The sequence below is a fragment of the Nannospalax galili genome, unplaced genomic scaffold (genome assembly GCF_000622305.1).
Source record: "Nannospalax galili isolate Female #2095 unplaced genomic scaffold, S.galili_v1.0 scaffold606, whole genome shotgun sequence".
NCBI classification, from domain to species: Eukaryota; Metazoa; Chordata; class Mammalia; order Rodentia; family Spalacidae; genus Nannospalax; species Nannospalax galili.
Window position 1 is genome coordinate 1,578,564 of NW_008355477.1, and position 21,394 is coordinate 1,599,957.

The 21,394-nt window shown below is 40.2% G+C and overlaps 1 protein-coding gene across 5 annotated transcripts in view; it reads right to left on the reverse strand.

The window, feature by feature from the left end:
- Nucleotides 1-314: 314 nt before the first annotated feature.
- Nucleotides 315-21,394, reverse strand: part of Frmpd4 (FERM and PDZ domain containing 4) — a 990,592-nt gene continuing 969,512 nt past the window's right edge. For 2 of the 5 annotated variants that reach the window (XM_017803120.1, XM_029555999.1), the window contains exons 12-17: nt 19,769-19,858; nt 19,058-19,240; nt 15,333-15,474; nt 7,979-9,043; nt 6,288-7,571; nt 315-4,306 (exon numbers count right to left, since the gene is read on the reverse strand). In XM_017803120.1, the coding sequence (XP_017658609.1) occupies nt 4,302-4,306; nt 6,288-7,571; nt 7,979-9,043; nt 15,333-15,474; nt 19,058-19,240; nt 19,769-19,858 (2,769 nt within the window). In that variant the 3' untranslated portion in view covers nt 315-4,301. The remainder of the gene's footprint in view (nt 4,307-6,287; nt 7,572-7,978; nt 9,044-15,332; nt 15,475-19,057; nt 19,241-19,768; nt 19,859-21,394) is intronic. The other 3 variants (XM_017803119.2, XM_017803118.1, XM_008852900.2) reach the window with 3 other exon arrangements.

A 21,394-nucleotide genomic window follows, 5' to 3' on the forward strand; every position in this document is an offset into this window, starting at 1 on the left:
ATTCTGATATTTGCTTCCAAATCATACAATCTGGGAGGAGGTGAATAGAAATAAAGTAAAATTGGACACAAGTTGATGTCTGATACATTCGTGGTGCTTCCTTGTATGATTGTGTGCAATCCTGTGTACATTTTATAATGAAAGCTAACTAGAAATTGTAGGAGATACACTTGGGAAACCAGGCTGGATACTAAATGTAAACAAACCCCCTGTGCAAGGAACTTCTGCTCTGCAGTTTGGTGTTCTTCAAACTTTCGTGAATACAGCCCTATCTGTGACAACACTTTGCATGCATGCACCAGGCTTATGCTTATTTATTCATTTATTCATTTATTTATTTAAAAGTATGTACATGTACCACTGTACTATTATGCCATTATAAAACATACACAAACATAAAAATCTAGATAAAAATAAACACAAGTATCATTCTAATATGGTCTTCCTATACTCTAATGGACCTGGGCTCCAGTTAGGAGCCCCATGCTTAGTGAAGGGGGGAGGCTTTGAGATTTTCTGAGTAGGAAAGACTGTTTATAAGAAACAGAAACTTACTGAGTAGCCACAGGTAATGGGAGATTGGTTAGAAAGACCCAGAGCTATTTCCCTGAGACTTCTCAAAGAACTACAACGGACTAGGACATTGTTCTAACTAGATTTGCAATTTGAGCAAGGATCATCATTTCCTTGTACATTTCATTTATATATGCGGTACACATAATGTGTTCTGCACAAAGTCAGGATACAATATGCATATAAAACAAACATCCTCCACATAATATCTTGGGCAATATATTTAACACAATGATTATGATAATTATAATATCTAACATTGAGTACTTAATCTCTGCCAGATATTGTGGTAAGAACTTTACATACATAATTTTACTTAAAACTTGTGACAACCCTATGGAAATAGATCTCATTACTGAATTCCATTTCACTATAAGGAAATTGAAACTTAGAAAAAAATAGCTTTCCCGATATGAAAGGGCCAGGGAATGACAGAACCAAAATTGAAATCAAGATGTTTCTGACCCCAGTCCCCATATTCCATAACTACTAAACCATAATGCCTCCAGAAGGAATCAATGGTAGTGTCCAAACCAAAAGATTGCTGTGATGAATAAATGAGATAATGTGATGTTTAGCACATTGTCTGACATAGAGCACACATCCTATTATATTAGTATTATAGTACACAGAATATTTACTAAGATTTTTCCACAGTAAACACCACTAATGTCTCTCAATATCAAAACACCAAATATTTATAATTGTAATGAAATAATGTTTTTTTCATTTAATTAAACATTATTTATAATAACTCATGTCTGAACTCCTTCTTTGGCTGCCATCTATAAATCTGTGGTGTGACTTTTGGTGAGAATCTGTGGAATGAATGGCTGACCAGAGAGAAATAGCAACTGTGGACCCTGCTACATCTCCTGCCTAGTAGGTTACAAAACTGGAATTATTTGTACTTTGTATACTACTGTCTTATTCTAAGGAGCCACTTACATAAATTGAAGTGTGTACAGTGTAAATACTGAATGATCCAGAAAAATATATATACATATCAATTTTATGATTGAAGAGTTTGCCTCCTTTTGTTTTGATCCAAAGATATATTTTTAGAGAAATGATAGCTCTGAAAACTTCTTTGCATTCTCTTAGTTTCCCTGAAAATGGTCAAATTGACCATGCTTTTGTTCAGATCTACTATTTCTATCATCCAATACAAATGAAGTACTCATTTAATAAAAATACTCCATGACTTATTCAATCATGGTTTCAATTCTGAGAGTTGCCATCTCTCTTTGATTTTCTGGAATATTTCTGGTTTGAAAATTTCTCCCGGTTGTAGGCTGTCCTTCCAGGTTTTGCTGCTAGTCATGGCTCCTGTGGAGGAGGTGCTAAAGAAGCTCTTCTGAGAGCTGAGAGAAAGAGCTGAGGGCTATGCTGTGCTTCACGGGTGCTGGTGTATGGTCTGGTTTACATTGCTGGGTCTGCACTTACTGTTTGTGACCATTACATTTTCCATTTTGTGTAATTCTATAAACACTTTACGAGATGTGCTGTCACTCTAAACGAAATTTTAAGCTGTGTGGTTGGGTTGGAGTTGGAAGAAAATAATACCTTTGGTTTATGTATTTTGACATTCAGTCAAAGCAGATCTCTCTTTTCACCGAACAATTTAAATTTGGTGTAACTAATACATTTATTTAATGTAATCAGGTAATCCATAACTCTAGTTATCACCTAGGAACTTGCCCATCATTCTCTGTTCTTCTATTGGGGAAGCTTTTTAAGTCTAGAAAAACCTAGAAGAGCATTTGTGGTGAACCAATAAAAACTACCCACCCCCTGCCCATCTGTAGCCCAAATAGCATAAACTAAAATTAAGTATGTGGGATTCTTGGAAGAAAGCATCCAATAACAAAATGCTATGAGCAAAAGTTAATTTATTATATATTCTCTAATAATTCATAATAGCTTCTTGAATTTTAAATGTCTTTTTGCTATTTCCAATGCTTAAAAATCATAATTTTAAAACACAAGTACTGTTTTATATACATTGTGATCTTTTTTCTTTTTGGTTTTGACTTCTAAATATGAATGATATGGTCTCCAAGTGTCTGCTTGGAAGGAGAGGGAATAGGATTCATTGTTTTTCTCTAACATGGTAGTATTTAAAATTTCCCATCATATACCTGGTGTTTGACTATATGAAAAATAGCCAAATGCCATCACTTTCTCATATATTTCTTTTACATGTATATATGTATAATATAGACAGAATATATCTGATTAGGACATTTCAACAATTCATCAATGTAACTTCTATCTCCTATTTTATATAAAATAACAAAATATACAGAGAGGAGAAAGGAGACATCCGTTCATTTTACACAGAAAGTAAATAAAAGTTCATGTATGGCTTTGCAAAGGTAGATTACGATGTGACTTTCATATTTATTTATTTAAAAGCATCTTGAGAGAACGTGTTAGTGTGCTTACAAGAGCGGCCATGGTGGTTGAATGTCGCATTGAGAGTGCAATATTGGGATCCCCAGTGGTCTTTCCAGTAGCTGCCTCGGCAGCTTTCAGGAGACAAATGTAGTTTATGACCACTTCATCAATCTTCGCTACAATTTCCTGTCGCTGTGTTTCAGAGTTCACGACTTTCACTAATCGCATGCAAGCTTCTGTTAGGCAACAGAGCACTTGGAAGCTGGAACTCATAGCTAAAAGCATCTCCTCGGGGCTTTTCTCAGCCATTGCCATTTTCCTACAGGCACTTCCCAACTGTCTGGATTCAATAGACAAGAGCTGCTTGTACTGAGAAAGTGTAAGATCATATGCTTCAGGGTGTGACTCCTCTCTCTTCCCCTTGGTTGCCCTGACAAGGCAGAGCAGCTCATTGGCATCATTCTGGGCTGCAAGAAATCCATCAGGCATTACATATGTGTTCTCCTTGAGGGCATTTATTCTTGCAATCCTGGCATCAAAAGCTATACTGTTGAATTCCAAGTCATCCAGTCCACTCAGGTCTTCCGACCAGATCTTTAGCACTGGCTTTCTGGACAGCTCCTCTCCTTGCTTCCGCATCCCAACAACCAGAGATGAGTTGCTATGTTCCGGCATGGCTTGAGTTATCTGTGGTCGATAGAGGCAAGACACCTGAAGGGTGGCCTCTCCTTCCTCTTCATCTTCATCCCCATCTTCATCCTGCCCTCGGTTCAGGAAACAGTAGCTGAAGGGTCCTCGGCATCTCCAATTGCTGCCCTCCAGCTTCCTCAAGGGTAAGGTCCTATACAACTTTGAGTCTTTATGTGCCACTGGGGACCTTCTGGGAAGCTTCCCCCCAGAGTTAAAGTGCATTGAGCTTTGGGAAAAACTCTTGGTGAGCTTCCTCCCCAGCGGGAGTTCTGCTCGTCTTTCCGAACTGGTCTCCTGTGCTTCTGTGATACCTGGATACTTCAAGCTGACTGCACCCTTGGTTCTCTCTCGGAAGGTTTCCAAACCTACAGGTCCTGAGAGGATACTGCTGCTATGTCTGAGAGCCCTCTGGCTGGGGGGTGTCCTGAGACTCCCCCCTCTCGGATCTGCTGGCCTCCAGCTCACAGCCTCTCTGAATGCCTGGTTTGCTTGGGAGAAATCATTAGGGTCTTGATTTGGAATTGGCACCTTTGATTCCGAGTGAATATTTGATGGTAGCAGGATGGGATCAGCTTCAGAATGTTGAGACCAAGCTGAAGGCATGCCTCCTTGTCTCTCCTTCCCAGGCTCTGTCAAAGCTACACTAGGGGTAGTAGAAAAACAGAGAGATTCATTAAGCATCTCCTCAGTGGACATTTTCATTAGAACTCTATGTGATGACTGTCATTTCCCAAAGATGCATTCTAGAATGACTGCCATGTGTCATGTCATGACTACACTGCTTCCCCCAAATTCCTCATAACAGATTTCCATGTCAACAGATGACAAGAATTAGTGGAATCTATTCCTTATGGAACCACTAATCCACTTGAAATTCTCTGAAAATTCCAAAAGTTTTTAAAGAGAAAATTGTATTTTATATATTTCTTTGCTCCCAATATTTCCCTATCAAACATTAGACATAGAGCTAGAAAACAAACATATATGTAATATATATGTAATATATGTATATATATATATAAATTATTCCAACATATTTAAGATATTTAGGTTTCATTTTAAGGGAGCTGGGTTGTTAATTTTTATATTTTTTTAAAGAACTGTCAGGCTGGGCATGGTGGCCCATGCCTTTGATCCCAGCACTTGGGCTACAGGGAGACCCTGTCTTTAAAAAAATAACATTAAAATGAGGTGCCCTCATTTAATTATTGAGAATCAATTCAAAAAACTTTAAAAAATATTTTACTTATTTTCATTTTTGTGTATGACTGTATTGCCTGCATATATGTAAGTGTACATGTGTCGTGCAGTGCCTTCAGAGGTCAGAAGAGGGTGTCAGATCCCCTGAAACTATAGTTACCAAAGGTTGTTAGCTGCCACGTGGGTACTTGGAACGGAACCCAGGTCCTCTGCAAGAAGAGCCAGTGTTTTTCACTGCTGAGCCAACTATCTAGGCCCCAGCTAACCTTTTAAGAGGACAGCATGAGGTATGAGGTTTGCCTGGTATAGGGCTTGAAGTCCAGACACTAGGAAAGTTGCTCAACTTTTCTTAGAAAAGTTGTCATGTAAAGAAGAGCAGGAAGTAACAGGTGAAAGCTCATTGCTAGCCATGGAGTATTAAAAAGTGTGGTTTAATTTATTTACATGTGAACATGCAGCTGGTTGATGACTGTCCCAAAGTATGAGCTAATGGTGAGCTTTGGTAAAACAGGAAATCTTTTAAAAACTCTCAAAGATATTTAAAAAGACAGAAATAGAAATTAACCCGTATAAGATCTCAGTAACATCTATTGACCAATATGGAAAACATGCTATTGCTATAAGTTGAGACACTAGAAACATCTGCTTTGGACACCTGAGGATCAGCCAAGTGGGTCAGGGAAAAGAACATGGGCATGGGCCCACTGGGTGGTAGATTATGGGTAATTACAGAAGGTGGCTGTGTTTGATCTAGATTTTATTATTTGAAGGCTCATCATGATAGCACCAAAGTCTTCCCAACAGTGAGGTACACTGGACATATGAGAAGATTCCTTTAGGGAAGGTATCCCCTAAAGGTGAGGGAAGAATCTGTGACTACTGAAACACAGAATCACAGAGAATCCTACTGTCTCCCTGACAGCCTATGCAATATTTTTCCCTTTGTCTAAAAAAACATGATGAGAATCATGGAGAATCCTACTGTATCCCTGACAGAGTATGCAGTATTTTTCCCTTTCTCTAAAAAAAAAAAAAACCAAAAAACATGATGATAAAAGTCAAAATGACAGATCTCAGTGAGAAAGAAATCAAACTGCCATGTGACCCTAAGTGATACTATATTGTAACCAAGAGTCACATGGGGCCCTGCCAAAGGTCTTCACTGAGAACTGAGAGCAAAAGTTATTGCTCTATCAAATTTGAAAGAGCAAAGCAAGATTATAAAGAGAAAACGCCATTTCCAACATTGTTCCAGAGCTGGAAACTACTATTTATTGCCAATGGATCAATGATTGCTACTTAACAGTTCGATATTTTTTTTCTACCTTTTACTTTTCTTCTACTTTCACATTTTTAGGTTTATTGTAAATAGGGTTCATATTCTCCTGGCATATAACAAAGCACTAAATCCATCATTGCTGTACCTGTGGTTTCCTTAATCTTGGGCAGTCTATGACATCCATCTCTCAAAGTGCCAAATAGGGGGTCGGCATTAATGGCTGTGTGCAGAGCAGGCACTGTCATGCGTGGGCACATCCCTTCTGTCTGTGGGTGCAGTTCCTTGAAGGTGGCTCCGTGGTTAGGAAGGCCTGTGGCTCTCTCCTCTGATGAAACATAATTCCCAACTTTCCCAGAAGCATCTGGAATCAGGTGTTTCCCCATGGAGGGGCAGAGGGGCGACTCCACAGGAGTGGCACAGGCACTTCCGCTGCTGCCAGCGCCACAGCCTGTGTCCACTGAAGAACCTTGAGAGCTCTGTAGGGAAAAATGGCCTTCACTCTGCAGGGATGACATCCTCTTGGCCAAGTGGTAGTCACAAAGGCGTGCCACATTCTCTTCAGCCTCGGGAAGCTTGGTGGCATGGTCACAAGTGGACAAGTCAGCATCTTCAGGGTTGTCTAAGTCTTTGGCTACACAAGTCATATCTGTGAGGAAGTGGTCCCCTTGGCCAAGTCCTGAACCATCATCAGCTTCTCCCTCCAGAGATCTATCCTCCTTCCCTTCAGCCTCCCTGGTCCCCAGACCAGAACCTCTGGGGAAGGCTTTCATGGCTGGTGTTTCCACTCCACTTTTCTCTGCCACCCCACCATCAGAGGCCACATACCATCTTTGGCTGTCCTTGCGAAAGGCAGTTCTCTCCAGGTTAAAAGTGCTGAGGTGTGGACTGTCTCTTGAGGACCCAGTACCAGCTTTGCCTTTGGCATCGTCCTCCATCTCTGTCATTTTGGTTCCTTGCTGCTTTTTCCCTGGTGTATTCCCACTGGGGGAGGCTTTCCCCTCCCCCTCGGCCAGCTTGCTTTTCCTTTTGCTGGTACAGGAATATGCCACTGACCCCATGTGCAATTTGCTAAAATAGTCAGTGACCGACTTGGTCTCCATAGTTTCCGGCTCCATTTCCATGTGTTCTGAGTGAAGGATCTGCTTGGAAGGCACAACTTTGGGTGAGAGGTCAGTCGCTGGGCGAGCAGTCAGGCCATGGGAGGACTTTGGAGGCAAGACTCCTGTGGGGACTTTGGAAGTGGGGAACTCTGTCTGCTCTTCTGCAAGAGGGTGGTAGCCTTCATGAGTGGCCAAGAACATGCGGGAAAGGCTTTCTGACTGCTTTTGTGCTGCGGCCAGTTCAGAACTCTCAGTCATTTCAGAAGAGTTAGTTTCATTGCCCGAGTCTGATGAAGACTCAGGACTATAAGCCCGCAAGATGGCTACACCTGCATGCCGTAAAAAACAAGAAGCAATTAATGGATAGACCACAGGCATTGGAGACATGTAAGAAAATGGGACTTACTATCATTAAAACAACAACGAAAATACCTGAAAACAAAAGACAAGAAAAACAAAACCAAAAAACAAGATTTTTCCCTTTTCAATAAAGACTCTGAATTTATTGCACAGTTGTTCCAGAAATGGGAGGGGAGGGGAGCATGCTATTTGTTTTTTGAATAGCAACAAAGGAAATCACATAACACAAAAACCCCATGATGGTAGTTCAACATAATTATGAAATGGGACATGTGTGAAATGGAGAATACCACATAACAGGACTCCAAGAACAAATGGCTCAAAAGGACGGAATGACATGGTTATCAGTGAATAAATGTAACAATCGTGAAAGAACCTGAATTGTCACTCTTCTGCTGTTCTTCTGATACAGAAAGAGCTTCTAGAGCTTCCAGCGTAGAAACGACAGCATGATCCAGTCCTTTCTCACATGTGCCCTCAGCACTGGTGGGCACAGCATCAATGAGGGACACGGGGATCTCCTCATTCTGTAGGCTGCTGCCTTGTTCCTTGTTCTCATGGAATGATGCTGCCTGGCTCTGAGTGTCCTCCTCATCTGAACTGTCTCTAAAGCCAGGTGGGGGTGCAGCGATGGCCATGTTCAAAGAACGTAGGAGGAAGTCATCCTCGTTGTCATCCCCTTCTGGAGGAGGCAGGGTCGTGAGGTCAATGATATCATCACTTGACCCGGACAGGTCGAGGATGGCTGGTTGATTCATCTCACCCACCACGAGGTCTTCCTCGCAGCTCACTTCATCTTCATCTTCTGCATCATCGGTGTTGTCTGCATAACAGATGTCATGCAAGAGAGGTTCCTCTATCCCCTCAGGGGCCTCAAAGTTCTTCACATCACCTATATTTGCATATACAGAATTTGCCACAAACTGGATGCTGTCTGAATCTGGAGTGAGGTCGAGGTTCTTCATGTCATTGGCACTGCTGATGTAGAGATTCCTCTGCTTCTCTAGCATTTCTGGACTCTCATCTAACAGTCTTTCATAGCCAAGAGTTGGGGGACTCATGCCATCATCCAAGGCGAGATCTCCAAAAATAAAGGACACTTTAGCTCCTCGCGGAGATTCCTGTGCTTTCTTCAGAGTGTCTGGTCCTGAGAGGGTCATCAGGGACCGCTGAGCTAGACTTCTGTAGTCTGCCTCACAGGGGGCATCACCTGGCTGAGTCAGCGGCTGGCTAAGTTCATCTGAATTATATGTGTTGTGAATGTATAAATGCCGGTGTTCTTTGGGACATAAGGTGCTGTCTGCCATCTCAACTGTCTTCTGCTTGGAATCTATATATGTGATCTGGGCTTCTTGCTCCCCTTCACCAATGAAAGTTGTCATCTGGGGCATACAGTTCCATTCAGGACCAAGGAGGTTATGCTTTCCTTTATTTTCTGTTCCTAAAGAGAAACAATTAGGAAGACATGTCAGTCAGTATGCTGTCTGGTTTCAGGAGGGATAGTGGTCTGTGTTTTTATTTTTTATTGTATGTGTGTGTGTGGTTGTGTGGTATACATGTATTTATGTATTATGCAGGTGTGCTTGTCTGTGAGTGTGAACATGGAGGTCTAACATTAATGTCAGGTGTCTTCCTTCCTCATTCTCCACCTTATTTTTTGAAACAGGGTCCCTCATTGAACCTTCACAGTTCTGTTAGGCTGGCTGGCCAGTGAACTCCTAGGATCCACCTGTCTCCACTGTCTCATTGCTGAGATTACAGGTGCCTGCCACCATGCCTTGATTTTTATGTGGGTTCTGAAGATTGAAAATCAGGCTTTCAAGTTTGCACAGCAAGCAATTTACCTACTGAGTAATATCCTCAAATACATCTGTGTTTCTTAGTTTAATGGCTTGCAGTATCACTTGGGTAAGCACAATTATTCAACTTTAGAAATAGGGCATTGGTCTGTGTAGGCTCCAGGTGCTAGATTCTTTGTTTAGGAGAATTTAATGAAATAAATTCTCCACAAAATATAATTGCTATTTGATAACATGTAATAGCATCTAGGAGGAAAGAATAATATATTAATCATTAAAAAAATTAAATTCATTATTTTTTTTGCATATGAGTGTATTGCCTGCATATACGTAAGTGCACCCATGTTCTGCAATGCCCTTGGAGGTCAGAGGAGGGAGTTGAATCCCCTGGAACTGGAGATATAAACGGGAGTTAGGTGCCGTGTGGGTGCTGGGAACTGAACCCGAGTCCTCTGCAACAAAAGGCAGTTCTCTTAACTGCTAAGCCATCTCTCCAGTTCCTAGCTTAATTATTTTAGGTAGTTGGTTCTTTTATTAGACCCCATTGGTATTTATGAATCTAAATATGCGACATGACTTTTACAACCCTTAATGATGATATTCCAATAGGCTGTTTTTTCAGAAAATAAACTGCCATTTTCTTTGTGAAGTTGATGAAACATTCCCCAATTGATGTAGGAAGAGATTGCATGTTTTTCCTCCTTGATTTAAGAGAAGGTCAAGAAGCTTCATAGATTTTCCCACATTTATTAGGAACCAAAATATTACACCTCTATTTACAGCCTATTTATATCATAGTAGGCACAATAGACTCATGTATAAATGTCAGTATTCATCTCTATATGCATGTGTATATAAATGCATGATGTGAAGACTCATAGGCCTTCCTCTCTTCTATTCCTGGGCATATTTAATATTTAGACTCATTTCAACTTTTGCTTGTAGCATGGTAACTTGTGAAGATTTGTTCAATGTTTCTTACCAATTAAAATTGTAACACATTTATTTAAATATTTAAATATTATTGTCTTGTTTGTTCTTCAAGGGTCTTTTAATGTGGAATTTACATGTGGAGATTTGCTCTGATACTTAACAAGAGCAAGAAGTAGGTCATCCCATTGGCCACTGCTTTGTCTGTTCCAGAGGCAACATCCTGAGGAAAATCAAGGGCCCTACGATTTTTCCATCTGTTTCTTTTAGATTGCATACCAACCGCCCAGCCAGTATTTGGGTCACACTGCCATCAAGTATACAGGACATTTGGAAAAGAAATTCAGTTTTACTAATGTAGTTTTTGCTCTCCCTAAATTACACAATACTGAACAATATTCAGTCATTTTCCTTAATATATGAAAATAAATAAATACACCAAATAAGATATGATATTAATGACATTGTGTTATATGCTGGGCATATTTGCATCTTGCTGTATAATGTAATCAGTATATCTTGTGGGACTTGGGCATTGTTTTATCAAGAAAAATGTAATCAGTATATCTTGTGGGACTTGGGCATTGTTTTATCAAGAAAAAGAAATGTAGATTATGACAGTCTCTGCCTAGCTGTCTCTCTCTCTCTCTCTCTCTCTCTCTCTCTCTCTCTCTCTCTCGCTGGATGTGTCTGTGTCTGTGTCTGTGTAGGGTGGATTGTTGCTGGGAGACAGAGTAGATGGCCAAGTTTCATTGTAACAGGGCTGTAGGTTTAGACCAGGATTTGGTAAACATTTTATATAAAGGGAGGGCCATACAATAAATATTTGAGGCTCCTTAGGCCAAATCTTTACTTGAGTAACTAGTCAATGTTGCTATTTTAACATGAAAGACAGAGATGATGCATAAATGAATGGGAGTATGTGTTACTTGGTGGTTCCCAAAAGATGTGTCCACTCTGAGAATGTTAATTTATTGGACATGTGACTATATTTGGAAAAAGGGTTTTGCATATTTAATTAAAGTTCTTAAGATGAGATCACCCTGAATTATCTGTGTAGGTCATCAATCCAACCTCAAGTCCCTTTAAGACAGGAAGAGAGAGTAGGATTTGGTCCATGCAGAGAAGAGGTGGAAGCCATGTGAAGATATAGGCAAAGACTGGAGTGGAATAGCCAAAAGGAATGCTGGCAGCCACTAGCAGAAAGTTGATATAGAAGACATATTCTGTTCGATCTGGTGAAGGGAGCAGAGCCATGCCCATACCTTGATTTTACACTTCTGGCCTCCAAACTCTGAGAATAGATTTCTTTATTTTTAAGCCACCGTGTTTGTAATTATTTGTTGTCATAGCCTCAGGAAAGTAATACAATGTGTATGATTGAATTCCAATAAAACTTTCTTCATAAGAACATGATTCAGCTAATTGTCCGCAGTTTTCCAACTTCTGCGTTGTGCCACAAGTAAACCAAATAGGGTGAGAAGCAGAAACAAATTACATTAATTCAGAGCTTCCTAAAGCCAAGAGATGTATGTGTAGATATGTGGGGATCAGGGATTTCAAAAGGGTTTGAAAGTTAATTTTCAAGAGAGAAGGAACAATTGTGGTTTATACTTTTTTTAAAGTAGCGGTCTTAACTAAGGTCTATCTCAGTTTGACATGAGAAGAAAACATGTACTCAATTTGGGCTTTCTTCCCAAAGTGTATAATGTTTAGATTCTTGGAACAATTCTGGAGGCATTGAAGGCTCTGAGGTGGGACCTGTGGCTTAGTCTTCATAAGACTAGACATGAAATGCAATGCTTAATCTTCATTATTAGCATCCTTGGATTTACAGTCTCCTAGGAAGCATACATACAGGTGTTTTCAAGGGTATTTCCAAAATATTTAACAGAACAGGAAAAACTCACTCTGAATGTAGATGGCACTACCCATGGGTTGGGAGTCCTGGGATGTATAAAAGTGAGAAAGAGGGCTGAATGCCAGCATTCATCACTTTCTGCACCCTGACTTTCATCACAGCAGCAATGTGAGCAGATGACTGAAGGTCCTGACACCATACCTTCCCTGTGATGATAGAATGAACTCTCAACTGTGAACCAAAGTAAACCCCTCCTTCTCTTAGTTGCTTTTATCTGGTATTTGCTCATGGCAATTAGAAAAGTAACTAATCCTGGGACTTTACTTTTGACATTTCTTTTTTCCCAGCTGGCCTGGAACTCACTTTGTAGACCAGGCTGGCCTTGAACTCATAGAGATCTGCTTGGCTCTGCCTCTCCAGTACTGGGATTAAAGGCATGTGCCACCATGCCTGGCTTTATGTTTGACATTTCTTATGTCTCCTGAGATCTTCTGGGCATTTAAAAAGAAAAAATAAGTGGCTGTAGCCATTACAGGATGCTAATTTTACATACTGGTGCAGGGATAAAATATTCTGAAAAAAGCAACTTAGGGAGAAAGGGTTTATTTTAGCTCACAATTTGAGGTTACAGGCCATCACAGATGAGAAATCTAGGTTCTAGGAATTTAAAACAGTTGGTCTCATCACATCCACAGTGAAGAACAGAGGGAAATTAATGCATGTATGCCTACGACTTAGCTCATTTTTTCCACTCTTATTTAGTCTAGGACCCAAAATCAGACAATGATGTCACCCACAGTGGGTTGGATCTTTCCATGTCAAGCAACATGATCAAGCATTGTCTCTCAGAAACACCCACAGGCCAACCTGACCTAAATAATCCCTCATCTGGACTCCCTTCCTTCTAAGGGGAATCTAGATCATGTCAAAGTAAAAATTGAAACTGACCAGCACACTCAGGCTGTCATTCAGCTTAGGCCCACCAGTTCCTTTTTGTGAGGTATGCTTTCATTTGTTTGTCAAATGCTACCCTCTATTACAGTGGGGAAGGCATATGGAACATGTGTCCTCATCCTCATTCTTAGTATAGAATTGAGCAAAACTACTGAGAAGCCAATGTTCCATTCTTCCTTCCAGTAATAACGTCATTAGTTACTAAGCCATTTCCCCTCTCACTTTTAACTACACATCCCATCATCAGTCACTACAAAGTAGACAACACTGAGACTGTATTACTGTAACCATTTTTAGAATAGCAGGTTGCTTTTTGTTCTACTTGTACAATTTGAACAGCTCATGGGTAAAAGGTTTTATTTTCAAGGTAAACTTTATGATTTAAAAATAAAAGGCCAGAAACTGGTTTTCCACTGTGAAAGGATTGTGTTAAATTGCCCAAATGCTCTTTGGAATTTCAAAGGTCATTGTTGAATGGCTGTAAATCTCTTTCAATGAAAACGTGCTTGTAAAAATGTTCACTGAAAGACTCTGTATATACTTACCACTCCTTCTTGTTCCTTCCCTCTCTCTAATTATTATTACTTTAAAAATATTTTATTATTTTTATATTCTGTGTATGAGTGTTATGCCTGCATGTATGTAAATGCACCCGTGTCATGCAGTGTTCACGGAGAACAGAAGAGGGTGTCAGATCCCTGGAACTGGAGTTATGGACAGTTTTTAGCTGCCATGTGGGTACTCTGTTTTAAACCAGGTCTTATGCAAGAACAGCCAGTACTCATAACCACTGAACCATCTCTCCAGCCCCTCTAATTATTATTACTTACGTGGACCTAGGGATGAAACCCAGACCCTTGTACATGGTAAGTGCTTTACCGCTGATCTATATTCCTAGCCCTTTCTAATTACTTTTAAATGTTTGTCTCTCTCAAGTCCCATTGTTGCCTCTTGTCTACTCTTCTCCATTCTGTAATTCTCTTCTGTAATTCTTTTGCTTTTATTCTTAAGTTTTTATGTCAGTTTTTCCTCTACCATCAACCATTAATAGGATTATTGAGGTTCATTTTAGGCACTATACACAGATTCATTTTGTCACTGTTAAATTTGTACTTATTTTTATTTTATGTGTGTGATTGTTCTGCCCTGCATGTATGTAAGTACTCTTGTATCATGCAATGCCTGAAGATGCCAGAAGAGGGTAGTGAATCTCCTGAAACTGGAGTTATGGACAGTTGGTAGCCACCATGTGGCTGCTAGGAATCGAACCCATGTACTCTGCAAGAGCAGTCAGGGCTCTTAATCGTTGAGCCAACTCTCCAATCCTAATTAATTAAATTTAAAAGCTCCCATCTAGGGTCTTAAAGAAATAGAAACCCTAGAGCAGAGGGCTTAGTCTTCAGTGTTTGGCAGTTATGAGTTGAAGCAGTAAAGATATGTCCAGAGGACTGTGGCTAAAGCCTAGTGGAAGAGCATTTGACTAGCACATATGAAAAGATAAGGCCCTGAGTTTCATCCCCCTAGCCCCAGAAAAAAAGAGCCATATAGCCTTTCCAGCCATAAAATTAGTGCCTTTGAAGCAAGAATCTCTCATGTCCAAGTGATATAGTAAATGCAGTGGGTAAATCAACATGTTCATTTGTTATAGTTAGACAGTACCATCATCATTTGGAGGCTCTTTTGGTTATATTTGGACATCAGTTTTTTTTCCGTAGGTTTAAATCTAGCTTTTATTCTTTTATTTGTGGTAGTGAGGGTTGAACCAAGGGACTCCATGAATGTGGAAGTCAGAAGACAAAGGGGTGTTAGTCCTTGTCTTCTACCTTGTTTAAGGCAGGACCTTTTTGCTGTTTGCTGCTCTACTGTGTATGCTATGTTAGGTGGCCTACAAGTTTCCAGATATTCTCCTGTCTCTGTCTTCCATCTTAACTTAGGAGCACTGGGATTACAGACACATACTATTGTGCCCAGCTTTACATTGGTTCTTCAAATTCAAGCTCTTAGTCCACATGCTTCAGTGATGAACACTTTATCCACTGAGCCATATTCTCAGACCCTGGAATTTGTGTTCTTAAGTGTAGGATTTTACTTTTTAATTTGGTTACTGATTACTGTTGTCAGGTGAGCTTTAGTGAGGGTGATGGTGGGGGCAGGGTCAGTGATTCATTAATTAAGAAAGAAAATACCTGTGTCCTGGGTGCCTGTAGTAGTTTTTTTGTTGGCCATGTTAAATATCGATCTCCTGGAGTCCACAAGCAGCCTGTAGTATCCAGCTGTCAGACAGGCTAGGTTCATGGCATCTGATGACTCCATAAGGAGTGTGATGGGCTGCACAAAAAAGAAGTTTCTGTTAAGGTCCTTCTGCCTACATTATTTATACATTCTTATAAAAAGTAAAGAAGTTATTAGGCAAATATCCCACTAGAGAAGCACAAATGGTGGTGATGGGGAGTGGGACTCAGGAGTAACATAAAGTGCCTTAATGTATAAACATTTAGGAGACAAAACTTTATTTTACTTTATTTTTTTAAAAAATGTTTCATTGGGGCTGGAAAGATGACTCAGTGGTTAAGAGCACTGACTGCTATCACAGAGGACATGGGTTCGGTTCCCAGCATCTACATGGTGGCTGACAACCATCCTTAACTCAAGTTTCAGGGGATCCAACACCCTCTTTTGACTTCCATGGGCATTGCATAACATGGGTGCAGTTACATACATGTAGACGATACACTCATACACATAAAATAAAAAAGTACATTTTATTTATTATTTTTTAAGTTTATTTTTCCAAAAAGCTGAACACACATTGTGCAAATGAGTTGGACATATGGAGGTTAGAAAGAATAGTGTATATTTTGACATTACTATTATTGAGTGTCACATATCTTTTATAAGAGTAGAACATAGTATAAACATTTTTAGAGCCAATTTTTTAAAAAAAATTTTGTGCATTTCATTCAAAACATCTGAATCATCTTTATGCCCTCTTCTCCATCACTCCTATATAAACCCCCACAAGATTTCACACATTCTGTCATATATGTTGAGGCCTATAGAGGAAAGTTAGTGCACTCAGACATCCCTCAGTGCAAATTCATCCACTGGGGTCTACTTGGACTATCTAGAGTCTCACATTTAAAGAAGATCAACTCTCCCTCATGCAGCAGTAATAAGCTGCCAATAGTTCTTTTGCTGAGTTTGGGGCCTACTGTTCATTTTCCCAGTTCTATGCTGGGTTTTTGTCTGATTGAGTTGGCATGGGTCTTATACATGCTGTCACCATTGCTGTAGGTTCATAGGAGCAATTTACCAGAGGACTAGAAGACTCGGTTTCTTTATGGTTATGTACCTCTTCCCTTGGTTCTTAAAGTCTTTCTTCCACCTCTTCTACAATGACCCCTGAGCCCTGGGTGGTTGAGGTTCAACATCAGCGTCCTGTCCAGGGACCCATATTTGGGTCACACACAGAGGGTAAGTGTATGTGAGATGCCCATGGACACATGGACAATGGAACCTCTATATCTAAGGTCCTTGGAACTTAGTGAATCAAGGGGAGAATACTAATGTACCTCTCAACTCTCATCAATGAACCCTCCTCATGCAACAGAGGATGATGAACATAAAAGGCCACAAATGGCCAAAGTGTAGAGAATATTTTAGTTTTTTATGCATAGGTGTGTTTTGCCTGCATGTATGTAAGTGCAGTATGTTCGTTCAATGACTGGAGAGGCCGGAAGAGGGTGTCAGATCCCCTGGATCAGGAGTTAGGGGTGGTTGTTAGCCACCATGTGGGTTCTGGGAATCGAACCCAGGTCCTCTGGAAGAACAATAAGTGGTCTTAATTGCTGAGTCATTTCTCTTGCCCCAGAAGAGAAGATTTTAAAAACTTAGTGCTTTCACAAGAGAGTTGGCATGAGCCAGTAAGGGTTCTCTGAGAGAAGCAGAGGCCCTAGGACTAGCACCACTGCCAATTATTGAGTAGTGAGAAGTGTGGATTAAGGGTGTCTGAGATGCTAGGAAAAGGTTTCTGTAAAGCAAATTAGAATGCAGCAGTGTGATCTGGCACAAGAACAGGTGACTGCAAGTGAGACAGCCTGGAGTTCATACAAGTTAGTTATGCATGCGGGATTTCATGGGCTGAATTTTAAATTTCCTTCCAACTCATACTGGGAGAAAGTAAGAATCAAGCCCTATGTAACATTGTTTTATTCTGAAATAACTAATAGTTTAAGGATTAAATAGTTAGGGCCAAGTTATTTCAGTTGCCAAGAAGCAAACCCATGATCCATAGGAAGATTAAATTTGAGATTCATTGTGAAAATGAGTGTTAAAGATAAGTGAAGCTCAAGTTGCAATTTCTGTTATAACCAAGTGAAAAGTGTCAAAGGGATCTGAAAAAGGATGCTTCTAAATGGAGTTATAAATTTATAGAAACATAAACTAGATCTGAGTGTTGAGAGCAGACACTGCTAAAATGGGAAACAAAGAACTCATATAATTGGACATGTATCTTAGGTATGTAAGGAAGGAAGTGCTAATGGAATGATTCTTTTCTATTTTCTCATTGACTTAGTAGTATGTTCTTGTTGAAAGGAAATGTGTGAGAGAAATACGAGAGCAGTAAAAAGCAGGCACTAAACAAGTCCAACAGAGCAAGATGACAGGTCTCTACCTTTGACTCCCAAGTGTAAGACAGTGGCCAGGTTCAATGTCATTGGCTGGTAGAACAGAACACCCCATCCAAAGTCCCTGTTAAGATGTCCTTCTACCTGAATTGAAGTATTTGCTCTGCCCGTAACCTACCCCACCATTTATTAGGTCCAGGTAGGACATCATTAATAGTGTCTCCTCACTCATTACTGTTTGGGAAATATTACATCTATTAGCAGTTCTATAGTTCTGCCCTTGTCCCACAATGGGACAGTATCTTGGGCCATGGTCTAGGATAGGCATTCTAAGCCTATTACCACATTTGTTTCTATCTAGGAAGTCAATTGGAGCCCTTTGGGTTAAATCCATGAAATCTCATGGACAGAGCTAACACCCATGAGCTCCATGCTTTCTTTCTCATGCCACCTAGTCTTGGTGAAGAGCACACTAATGCATTCTAATTTTGCTCAATAAAAACTCTTTCCCATTGTCCCAGTGACCCCTAATCCATTCCTCCCACTCCCCCATAGTGGAAGTGGCTTTTGGGCTTGGTATCCTGCTGCTGTTTTAGCCACTCTCCAGGCTGGTACCACTTCCTTTGCACACAGATGCTGCTACCTACTGGGTCCAGCTTTTTTTTTTTTTAGAGAAACGTGAGTCATAACACTATATCCAAAATTCAATGCCTTATCTTTAGTGGGAGAAAGGGAGATGTCACGGATTGTTTCCTGATGACTTCGAGAGTTTAGTCTCGTGGACAACCTCAGATTGTGTTGTAAATGGATATCTGTGACATTCATACTGGTCAGATGTTAAACCAGTCCCAACTTCTATAGCTTGAAAAGACAGGCTAATTAAAATAACCACCTTTTCTAAAAGAGTGATCACATGAACCCAACTTAATTAAAGAGAATGAGAATTCTAAAGAAAATTGGAGAAAATCTCAGTGATTTTCTATGTGCATCATATATTCTAGAAAGCTACATGAGAAAAGAAAATTTTCTATTCTCTGTGACTCAGTATTTTAAAGTCAGAACAGAGCTAGAAATGAAACAACTTGTCCCAAAATCACACAAGTGTTTGGGGGGGGGGCTAAAGCCCTTGGACTGGAGTTTAACAGGTTTTTTTTTTCTTTTTTGGGTTTCTTTTGTTTTCACAATATGATATCTTTGAGGCCCTGTACGCATTAACTTTCTCCTACTTGGTGAATACTGTCAGTGTTGTCCCAGGTCCATGGGTCAGGATTTGAAAGGTTTACCTTCACATCGAGTACGTGTAGCTCCACCCTCACCAAGCTTTCCTCTTCAGTAAACATTTCGATCCTGTTGACATGGCTGAAGTCGGCTAAAAGAGCCACCAGATTGGTTTTGGTGTTTATGACATGGCTTATGCCATACCGGGGCCCAACCAGAAGAGTCACTTCTGAGCGCTTCTCTGCCTGCTGAGAGAAAAAAAAAATGTTGACAAAATGTTTCAAAGCCCGGACTTCTGAAGTACCATGTGAACCTGAATCAGAGAGCCTGTTTATATAAGATTACATTTTTTTTCTTTAGAACACATTTCTTGGTCACGCGGTACTAAATCATACAATTAGAAGAACTGGATAGATATATGATTGTGTGGAGGCTCTCATAAATTATGAATAACATAGAAAGTAAATGCTATCATAACACAATATATTCACAATCATCAGAAGCTTTTAGAAATGAGGCTTGTGGGTTTTTTCCTGGCTTGGTGACTGAAAAGCCATCATTGTCAGAGTTCTTTGATTCCCTTGTTTCTTCATGTTTCCTTTTGTAGGGCATTCTACAGGAACATTATCTAGTTTGAACATTTCTCAAGCTGTCTTCAGACTGTGCCAAAGTCAGTTAGGAATGAAGACCAGAAAAGATTCCCATCTGATTTGAAGGAGCAATGACATTTTGCAGGCCTCTGTGGCTTCAGAGAGAAAGCAAGAAAATGAAATTACCACTAACGTTGCCTTGAATACACGACCCCCATACAATCGTAGGTCACTGAGAAACTTGAGATAGTGAACCTTGGCTTGCAGTGCAGAGAGCTGAGGAGAGAAAAGAAAGCTTTAATGTGGACTCCAGTAGGTGGAATTCCATTTTAGTCGTAGAACTAGGGGAACACTAGAAAGAAGCATTTTTTTTCAGACATTCTCTCATGTATCCCAGACTGTTCTCAAACTTGCCATGTAGCTGAGAATGATTTTGAACCTCTCATCCTTCTGCCTTTACCTCTGGAGTGCTGGAATTACAAGTGTGTGCTTCAGTGCCCAGTGCTGGGGATGGAACCTGGGTCTTTGTGTATGCTAAACCAGTACTCAATCCACTGAGCTCCACCCTTACTCCAAAAAGATGCTTTTGTTTTCCTGAGGAGATGGAGTGTGAGAAGACAGTAGGAAGGAAGAATTTCCCAGTGATGGACAGCAATGTGACAGCAAGATTCAAATCTTATTCTTTCTGTATGAGGGTGTGTGTGTGTGTGTGTGTGTGTGTGTGTGTGTGTGTGTGTGTGTGTGTGTGTGTGTATGTGTGTATGTGGTGGGGGGATTTGCATGAGCACAGATACATGGTTCAGGCTACTCAGCAAGTAAGAACAAGGTGAGATATTGCTCCTAGAAATGTCTGCTCTTTGGGAGTTTACAATAGATGAGTGATACTTTTCAACTGTGATTAGGGTGAAGGAGGATTGCACTCAAATTCTCCCATGACACAGAGACTCAACTGTATAAGTTTGTGGGGGTGTTTTCAAGATGCACCTGGAATCGATGCAAAGTCTTTTATACAGGCTTTTACATCTTCCCTCTCAAGTTTCTTCCATTATTTTCAAATTTTCAAGGAAAGTAAACTTTCTGAACTCCAACCACTGTGCAAATGTTTGAACTTGCTATATAAGTCCTTGATTGTTAATTCAAATCTGAGAATCTGTCTCATGGATGAATTACAAATGAAATTTTACCTTGATAAATTTATCTTTATAAAGACATAAAAATTTTGGTTCTCACGTCAATTTTTAAAAAAGGTATTTGATTAAAATATGTCCCTGTTTCATGCTGAATGTGCAAGGAATATTTATTAAGGGGAAACTTTTCCAGTACAATGTAGATGATCACCATTAAGTGACAATGACTGAAAAATTCTGTTTCAATCATACACAATTTCCTAACACTCATGTAAACTATAACTGGAAGTATTGCCTTTGGTGTGACTGCGATTTAGCAACATTCATTACCTTACATCTCACAAAAAACATAAAACAATGATCCTTGAGCCATGGGTGGGCGAAGTTTAATATAGGAGTCCTATCCAGGGACACATTGTAATAGCCAGGGTGGTGCATAAAGATAAGGAAACAGAGGTTGTTCAGGCCTCGGGGGACTCGCTCATGTGAACTTGCAACAATGGTGACAGCATGCACAAGACCCATGCTGACTCAATCAGACAAAAACCCAGCATAGAACCAGGGAAATGGGCAACAGGCCCCAACCCTAGCAAAGGAACTATTGGCAACTGATTACTGCTGGGTGAGGGAGAGTAGATGTTCTTTAAGGGAGTGACCCTATATAGGCTGACTAGACTTCAGTGGA